Source organism: Centruroides sculpturatus, unplaced genomic scaffold (genome assembly GCF_000671375.1).
Source record: "Centruroides sculpturatus isolate CEXI.00-Female unplaced genomic scaffold, Cexi_2.0 scaffold31, whole genome shotgun sequence".
In the NCBI taxonomy this organism is placed as follows: Eukaryota; Metazoa; Arthropoda; class Arachnida; order Scorpiones; family Buthidae; genus Centruroides; species Centruroides sculpturatus.
The window spans coordinates 105,956-115,876 of NW_019384496.1; the positions used below are offsets into that span (position 1 = coordinate 105,956).

General features: G+C 30.4%; 2 protein-coding genes across 5 annotated transcripts in view; one reads left to right on the top strand and one right to left on the bottom strand.

Annotated features, from left to right (window-relative positions):
* LOC111621934 (maestro heat-like repeat-containing protein family member 1) overlaps positions 1-2,400 on the top strand; it is a 29,237-nt gene extending 26,837 nt beyond the window's left edge. For all 4 annotated transcript variants that reach the window (XM_023364182.1, XM_023364184.1, XM_023364183.1 and 1 more), the window contains 5 exons: positions 363-518; positions 594-728; positions 815-917; positions 983-1,048; positions 1,115-2,400. In XM_023364182.1, the coding sequence (XP_023219950.1) occupies positions 363-518; positions 594-728; positions 815-917; positions 983-1,048; positions 1,115-1,197 (543 nt within the window). In that variant the 3' untranslated portion in view covers positions 1,198-2,400. The remainder of the gene's footprint in view (positions 1-362; positions 519-593; positions 729-814; positions 918-982; positions 1,049-1,114) is intronic.
* Positions 2,401-4,903: 2,503 nt separating this feature from the next.
* On the bottom strand, positions 4,904-9,361 carry LOC111621914 (phospholipase A2-like). Its single transcript, XM_023364165.1, has 6 exons — positions 9,351-9,361; positions 6,055-6,078; positions 5,813-5,964; positions 5,574-5,733; positions 5,105-5,260; positions 4,904-5,031 (listed from the first exon to the last, which is right to left on the bottom strand). The coding sequence occupies exons 1-6, from the start codon at positions 9,359-9,361 to the stop codon at positions 4,968-4,970; spliced, it is 567 nt and encodes a 188-aa protein (XP_023219933.1). The 3' UTR covers positions 4,904-4,967.
* Positions 9,362-9,921: the final 560 nt, after the last annotated feature.

Sequence of the window (9,921 nt, forward strand, 5' to 3'; positions counted from 1 at the left end):
ACATTATTTTATTAATTATGTGTATAATGTACAGTATAAAGCAGTAACAAATAGTATGCAACTATGTAACACTTTTTCTTTCATGTTTGTTTTTGGCAAATTAGACAATGAAAGATATATCCAAATCTGAGAAGTTGTTGCTATTTGGCAGAAAACTGCTAGTAGCTTAATCCCTACATCTCTGTGCTACATAATTTATGGACAACCCCTAACATATGCACTTTTCTATTTCTTAAAATATAGCATTTTATTTACTATTATTTCTTGGTATTTCTCTATCAATATTTTTGAATTATTCAATAAACAACTTAAAAATATTCTACATATATTATTATATAAATTATACAATTTTTTAATAAAAGGAGAAACCGCTTATAAGAGCAGCAGCATTTTCTCTCTTTGGAAATTTATCACGTTTCGGAGATGGTCCATCCAAAGAACCATTTGTAGAACAGATTCACAACAATTTTGTCACACTATTGTTACATTTAAATGATGAAGATCAAAATGTCATAAAGGTATTAATAGAAGTCATTAATTTTAATTAAATAATTAGAAAATTTAAAATAAAACAAATTTTTCTTCCTCTTTAGTCATGCAAACAATCCTTACGTCTCTTAGGGCCTATGCTGGGCTCAGATGGAGTCAACAATATGTTTCAAAAATACCTAAGAGATGAAGGTCATCTTCATTATGGAGAATTTATTAATGATCTTACAAAAGCTGTAGTAAGATAATTTTGCTTTAAATTTAAATGATTTTTATGCTAATAATATTTTAATTTTAATATGTATAATAACATAATTTAATTTAGATTGCAGACTTTCCAGAGAAAATTAGTTTCTATATTACAGCTTGTTTATCATATCTAAAAAGCTCTTCACCTATAATCCAAGGAAATGCAGCTACTTTATTAGGTAATTTAATTACTAATTTCTTTAATCTTAATTTTTTTAAATATTAAAATGAATGATATATTTAGGTTTCTTCCTTGGAAATTTACCTGTTAATCAACATGGTACAATATCAAAAGAACGAATTTGTGGAGGTATAGTATGTTTACAGATTTTCCATTTCAAAATTTTATAGTCTAACCACGGCTTGTGTTTTTCAGCACTGATATTTTTGCTAAAGGATTCGTCATCCGAAGTTCGTATCAAAGCAGCCGAAGCACTCAGTTTGTTATCTTCCTACTAAATATTTGTTTAATTGGGGAAATTGTTAAAGCAAAGACAAAAAAAAATTATATTAAAGAATTCAGCGAGATTATTTTTGTTTAGAAAAGAATGTAGTTTTTAGAAAATTATTCAAAGCTAAATTTTAAATATTTAAGGATCATTCCACTCCACTTGCATTAATGTTGTATCCATATATGTATATATAGTTTATTATAAAAAAATCTAAGTAATGAAATTAAGTTGATGATCAAATTTATTGGGTCCATTGAAAATGTGCCAACTAATTGTATATATCAGAGTACGGTGAATTTACAATGGCATCTCATAATTTATGATATCCAAATTTTGGTTGTGCAATAGGAAACTATTTTCAGTTACAAATAATGAATTGTGTATAGAATTAATGATGTTAAAATTGTTATTATATTTAAATAAAATTGTATTTAATTATATTTAAATGATTATGAATATTTTATAAATTTTTACCTCAACAACTGAAAGACTAAAAGTAAGTTTTAGGTTTCTAATAATCAAAATTGCTATAAAATCCATCAAAACAATTGATGCTGAAATATTTACACATTAAAATTATTGTGGTATCTTTAAATATGTCAGCAAATATTTGGAATTTTATGGATTTTATTAATTATATTCCTTATTGCAAAGCACAACTGGTGAATAGTAAATTCAAGTTATTCTCTTAGAGGCAGTTAAATGAAGAGTTAATTTCAGGTGAAAATTAATGGGATTGCATACTTCCTCAGTATTTAGAAATTTAAAATGATTTCTTAGAAAATAAGGCAATTTATATTATAGAAGATTTATCATTTTGTGAGGTAAGATATTTGTGAAAAAATTTATGTATATTTTTTTTTCTTCTTTGAGTTATAATTTAAAAGTCCCAAAGGTACCAGCAGTGTACAGCTTTTTTTTATTCTAAACTTTTATTTTGGATTTGAATTTCTATAGAAATAATGATTTAAAATTTTGATTAAATTGAAAATACGACTATTACTTATTTCCATGAATTCATAACAGTTTGACCAAGAAAACTTGTAATAATATTTATAAAATATCTTAGTGATTATTTTAATCAGACTATGTCAGAGTGTATCAAGGAATTTCTGTTCTTCTAGAGACTGTTGACTTGGATTCTTATTGTTTGTTGCCACTATTTTCTTGGTTTAAGCATTCTCATTATCATTTGAAATATATTTAAAACTAGTGATGGCATTTATCTTAACATCAGACTAACAAAAAGACATATCTTTAAGATTAATCACTGTACTGAATTTCAAATCGTAAATATTACTAAACTCCGATGTTTTTAATTTTTGAATTAGCATTTGTTTATTCTGCAAATCATTTTAGTTTGTTCAGTGGAAGTTCTTGGCCAGATGGCTTTGATGCACAGAATTATAATGCTGTTAGAGTTGCAAAGTCGACTCAGATTTTAAATTTCAGTGTTTCTTGAATGTAGTGTAGGGAATACAGCATGCTGAGGCATTTCCAGACCATCTCTCATAGAGTGCTGCTCTGGAAGAACTGGCTGATACTTGTTATCGCCTAGTCTATCTGGCTATTTGTATGAAAATATTTTCACAGTACACTCGAATCTCCATTTATGTGAGTATTCTGCTTTCCTAAATCATCGTGTGTGAAATTTGCTTAAAGAATGAACAACTATAAAACTTAGATTGGGTTTCATAAAAGTTTAAAGCAGTTTATGTACAGTAAAACTTCAGTCAATCTGTGTTAACCATCACAATACTGGAGTGCAACCATTGTCTGAGAAGTCATAAAACAGCAGCAATAGTTACTTTATTTCGTCGTTCATCATTCTTAATGGATAAATTAGTATAAAAGGCTTCCAAAGTATACAGCATGGCTCTGAGCAATTGATTTTGATGATAGAAGTTTTACTCTACTTATTAAACAGATAGTTTTTACTAATTATGATAACAACGTTACAAAAAACAATGTTTCAAAAGCAAAATTTTTCTATAGAACTGGTGCTTAAAGACTAGATTCTTTTGTTTTATTTCAAACTCTTCCCTTGGACACAAAGAGAGCTCTTTTATCAGGCTGATCAAGGGGACAGCTGGATGGTGAGGAATGAGACTTGATATATCACAGACCAATCACTAGAAGTTAATGAAGTTCATTAGAATTTGATTCTGGGATCTTCAGAGTGGTAGGCTAATGCCTTAAACACCTCAGTTATGGGGGTGACTTAAGAGACCAGGCTGAATGAGTAAACAAATACGATTATAATAGTGTATGTGCAAGCTCACTTTTTACGTGTCGTATGTAATAAGGGAATTATAATGCGTATTCCTCATTTTGTCCTTAGTATGAATCAAAACCTCATGAAATTATTTCGCGCATATTTCAACTCGCCTAAACAAAATTGAGAGTCAAATACACACTTTTTATTGTACAATTGTATGAAATCTCGGCTGCGATTTCGCCTCACTGCTGCTAAGAATTTTTATTTATTAGCAACGAGAGTGAGTGACTCGAATTTGCATTTAGTGATTTTACTGATATTATAGAGTTCTACTATGTGATTACTCCTCATTCAATACATTGAGAAATTTACTTTTTAATTGTATTATTGAGCTGCAATTTAAAAAAAAAAATAGACCTATAAATACCCACTGTTTGGCTGTCTGACCTTCATTAATCTCGGGAAGAAAGTTAGATAGATGAATGTCGAGATGAGATTTGGAAAGCTTATGGGCAGGAGGCCCCGATTCACTATATATGAACTACGGTTTATAACGGAAGTAATATGTAATTCGATTCAAAAACTTGAAATGTTTTCAAATATTTCAACTCAAAACTTCCCCCTGAAAGCAGTTAGATAGATGACCGGCACGACTCCATTGTTAACAGGAAAAGTATGATGTACAGGGGCAAGACTAATAATTTGAGCTGGAGTGCGCATATATTTTAAATTAAATAAATTTAAAATATAATTAAAAATTGCATGCCGATGTCACAATAAATAATTGCTCGTTTAAATTTAATATTGTTTTTATCGTTTCTAATTTTTCACTCTGATGCCTTATTAATGACACGTTTAATGGCCATGATTACATGAATTTATTCATAATATATCTAATAATAATTTTTCTCATTTTAACTATGAAATAGGTTAAATATTTAGGTTATTTCCATATTTGTTCGTCTGAAAAAAGGTCCAATAAGGGTTTAAATTCATGAATAAAAAAATTTAATTGCTTTACAAAGTTTTGTACAAGATTACTGACAATGTCGCTGCTATTTTTTCTATTGCTTTGAAGATTTAATCCAGTTTTTAATATGATTTAGAGATATTTTGATATAAAACTTGTCGTTTTTCTTCTATATTAACTAAGATAATAAGCAACAATAACCTAATATAAATTATAAACTAATTTTGTGTGTATTTGCTACTGTTTGAGATGACAATGAACTCAATACTAGATGATTCTTACTTTTATATGAATGAACTGTATTTAAAGATATATTTTAATCATTAACAAATTTTAGATGGAAAGCAATCAGATGTGTATTTAAAATGAATAAAATATTTCTCAACTAATTAAAGCTGGATTTTTAAAATTATCAAAAAGAATGGAATGTAGTACATCTATTATTTATGCTACGAACATCATTTATTTTTTCGTTTAGAAATTAAAGGAGACATTTAAAGAAAAATAAATAAGTTGTCAATTAATCAATATTTATTAAAAGTAATGCTAAAGGAATAATAAATTTCAATAGAAACTTCGTACATTGTTTTTACGGGTAAGATCCCGAATCTTGATAATGGCATTTAGTAGCATTTGATGCCGTCGGTTGTTCACTAGAAAGGTTTAAGATAATTAATTTCAAAATATTTAAGTAATTATTGTCAGATTAATCGTATCGATACTCGCCTATTGGAAGAAGTGTTGTCTGTTTGGGTGCAATTTATGCACTTTATTCGGAGTACATCGAAGAAAAGCACTCCGACGACAGAAGGAAAACCACATTCTTCTTCGTTTACAGTTTTAAGACATTGGCGAAGTTGCTGGTCACATTCGCAAGACACTCTAATAAAACAAAAGAAATATTGATTTAATCATAGTGGCATTATCTGTACAATGAAAAACAAATACATTTCATTGACATAAATTTTTAATTATATTTAAAATGTTATCTAAATAGAAATATATCTGTACACAAATATGCATATTTCCATTTAGATTTTGAGAAAAATTTCAATTAAATGTTTCTAAAAAAAGAAATTAAATTAAATTCAAATTTCTCAAAAGAAAATAATTTGAATATTTATAATTTATATTTTTGATACGAAATTAATAATGTTTTTAGCGTTAACAATAGATAAAATATTTAAAAGTTTACCGGGCACTAACACCATCGTTGGTTAAGTTATATTTAGTTTCTCCAGGATTAATCACTACCGGACATTTATCGTGCTGTCGACAGCAGGAGTCGGTTTTTTTGAATATACCCAGATCCGAGTCATTTTTTGCTCTATCTCCCCGTCCGCACCATTTAGTTCCTAAGAATTATACTAATTTTTAGGCTACAAACTTTATTAAAATTCAATAATGTGTCAAAAATATTTGCCAATTTCTTACCTGGAACTATGGCTACTCCTTGCAATGGATCACTAACATTTACTTTTGAGGGTAAAATATTGCTGATCAGATTACTAATACTTAAACTGTGAATAACAATATTCAGAATATTACAATCTGATCTTGTTTCCGGTAGATTAACAATATTGGAACTGAATAATTAAATCATAAATTATTATCAGATTAATTTTAATATTATTGGTAATTGACATACCTGTTAAAACTAATGATAAATAACATACCTATTATTGAAAATTATACATTCTTTCATTGTATTGATATTTAAACATATTAATATCTTATCATTGAATTGACGAATGTCCAGGGAATCATTATCCACCTGACTCGAATAAAGTGCAAACAATGTTGCATATATCGAAATCAATAATAGATTAATCGGTGTCTTCATCATACTGAAAAATTCTGAAAGATATAATTATTAATTTAAATGTATTTTCCATATTAAACATAATGTGTGAGATTGCCGAATTAGGGAAAACTAAATGTCAGGATTTATCGTATGCGGGGTGAAGGGAAGCGAGGCAGAAAGCTGCAGTTACAAATAAACCCCGTTTATTTACGCTAAATCTTAAAATCTGTAGTGCGTCTCGTCAACTGTTGATGGTCCGTAGTGTCGATGGCCCCGGGGCGGTCAGTCCAGATGCTTAAGAAATCCCATGACGAATTGTGAAAACCAGAACAGTGTAAGGCACTGTTGACGTTGGGGATGAAGTCTGTATGTAAAACAATGAAGACCTGGCAGATAACTGACCACAGGAAGCAGAGGAAAGTCTGCCTTTGTCCTTGAGATCCAGGTTTTTAAAGGATTCTTTTTCCCGGATCTCTAGCTTTCCGATTGGTTGGCTTCTTGTATCCAGGTAGATAACAGACCATTTCGGGCTACGAAGGGTCAAATTCGATAGCACGTTTTATTCGATTAAGGGAAATTAATCGCACCTCGAAACTCCTGCTCGTATTTAATTGTTTTGAATTCTTGTCAGTCTGACACACAGTCTCCGCGCTACATCTCCTTTTAAGGTTATTTAAAAACTTTTTTTCTCTCGATTAATAATTTTATTCTTTTTTGATTTTATCTAGGTTTTTCTTCCAGTTTTTACGATCGTTAGAATCAAAGCCTTGATTTGACACTTTTATTCAATTTTTAACACTTGAACTCGAGTATCGCTCGGGCCTCACAATATAATCCATTTGTTAACGAAATTTTGATTTTAGAAATTTAGAATGATGTTTCGCAAAAATTTTTTTAATGGCAGCTCACTATTTTTAGATGGAAATTTGATCAGCCGCATACTTTTAAAACGCATAATAATGAGAGATTATTTATTGTGACATCGTCACAATGCCTGGCTGTAATTTTTAATTGATTTTAATTTAAAAATAAATTCTCTCCACCTCAAATTAGTCCCTGTACATCATTCTTTTTCTTTAACAATAGAGTTGTACCATCATCTATTAATTGCTTTCAGGGGAACTTTTGAATTGAAATAACATGACTTCCGCTCTATACCGGAAGTTCGTACATAGTTAATCAGGGCTTCCTGCCCCGAAGGTTTACATATCTGGTCTCGAATTTAATCTAATTTCGTTTTCGAGATTAAGGAAAGACAAGCGGACGAACGACAGTAGGAATTTATAGGTCTACAATTTTTTCAAATTGCAGCCCAATCAGCAGTTTATTGATTTTGAAAGTGTATCTATATGCCATTTTAACTTCTTGATGATTTTTGAAATTACTTGAATTCGGTTGAACTATATCATTGGTCAATAGTTGAAGAAATTGGATTTATTATGTAAAGCACAATAGATGCTTTAAAAAGTTTAAAATAAACAAAATATAAACCTATTTAATTTAAACCAATAAAATAATACACGAGGATTTAATAAAAATTATAATAAAAAATATAGAAATAACGATAAATATGCAGAAATATAATAAAGCTTTGAATTCAACACCATCTCGAATGCTCACCAGTGGCCGAGTCTATAAGACCACCGAACACTGAGTTCGTCTCACCAACGGCTAGCCACGTGAAGATTTTTTTTACGTGTTTAACACCTAATTATGGGCCAGTTTCCCATACAAAATCCTATCAGAAGGCATGTATTCTAGACAGATCGTCCGAGGTTGCGTTGTCGTATCCCACCAAACCAAACCAAACATCTTAATACTGTTGATTCTTATTTATAAAAATTAGTGCACAATAAAAGGTGATTCAAAAGGTCTTGCACAAACTTTAAAGGTACAGTACATACGTCAGGAATTTAAAAACATACCATTTTGATTTAGGAACGTTTGGTTACAAACACCACTCGGAGTTTCTAGAAGTACGGGAAGAATAACGCAGAAAGGAATATATGTAAGGTATACAATATATTGAACACTCGAGTAGCATCTGAGGCTATATGTTCCTAGGTAGTGGAAATGGTTTGCTTTTATATTACTAACCTACCTTTAAAGTTTGTGTAACACCTTCTGAATCGCCCTGTACAGTATACTATTTAAACGTTGAAGGAATTGAAACTAAGCTTAGTTAAATAATAGTTTTAGTCTTACTTTCCCAGCTGTTATATATAACAGAGTAAAGTATGGCAATCGGTAAAAAAAATTACTCCCAAGATTTTTACAGTTTTTGTCGAACATTTCTGAAATTTTGCAGGGAAGTTTGTTTATTAGGGGAATTGATGCCGTTAAATTTTGGTGGTTAAAGGTCGAGGGGCTGGGAAGATAATGGAGTCGTGTGTATTTCCAGTAAGGTCGAACTTAATGACGATTTTACTGGTTATTAGCATTTACGATTTTTTCTAAAACTCATTCCTACACTCTAAATTAAACTTTTGCCATTTTATAATAGTTAAAATGTAAAAAGTTTTTAAATAAAATATGATAACAGATAGCGCCACCAAAACTTTAAATGTTGCCGAGAAAGTTGAGTAACTCATTGCTGGCTCATTATTTATATGATAAAATTAGAATTTATAGAAGAGAAGAATCTAGCGAAAACTAACTACACTATCCTTACCTTTCATGAAAATTTAATATTATTCCTTGCACATTTATTTATATTCATTGTCGCAGATGCAAAATTTTCAAATCTCTTTTATACATATGTTTCTGTTTATGAATTTCCATGGTTACTTTAAGCCGATTAAATTCAACATCTGCTAAACTTTCCAATTTTTGTAAAATAAGCTATCCAGCTTACCAGCCTCAAACCAATTTATACAATATTATAACGAAATTATATTTAAAACCGAGACAAATATGCTTTATTTATTCATTTAACTTATGTGTACTGTACATTATTTGAAAATTTGGATCTTAATTTTTCTTAATGTATCGACCTTCATCGCCTACACTGGTCAAAACAATTAAGGGAACAAGAAATCTTGTGTAGAAATCCATTTATGGCGAACGATTCTGAATGTCAGATGTTGTTGTTACGTAAAATACAATAAATTCAACTCGAGTGTTATGTTACTAGTGTGACCAGGCGTCCCCAGTTTTGCCTATTTTTACTTTCCCGGCATGTTATGTATATAGTATAACACGAGAAAGTATTTGAATCGTGTCAAATGTGACCTTCGGGTTTTTCAAATTTCGATGTTTCGGTACTCTCCGAACCCAAAAGAGTAAAAAAGTAAAGAGGGAAAATTTTCTGTAGGTAGAAATGTTGTGTGTTTGCGTCTCCAGACGATTGTATCTGTTGATTTATCCAAGATCAGCCGATACGGGTGTTCTTGAGGAATGGGCAGGCGGCTGTCCGCTGATCGGAGACGTGATGCGGATGGAAGAGAAAATACAAGAAAAAAAGGCGGATTGGCGCTAAGATGTTTTGGGCAGGAGAACGTCGCGCTTGTATCCTTGAATTTTGGGTTTTTATCTCTTCTGTTCCCAGTCGCTCCATTTTAGCTTTCCTTTCTTTCCGATTGGCAGTTCACCTAGTTCTAAGTGAAACTCTATGTGGTGGTTGATGCACCACTTAACTTGAGTGTTCGTTGATTTATAAAATAACCGAAGCTTTATATCTCACCATGAACATTTATTTACAATCACGTATAAGATTTTGTTTTACACTTATTGAGTAAAG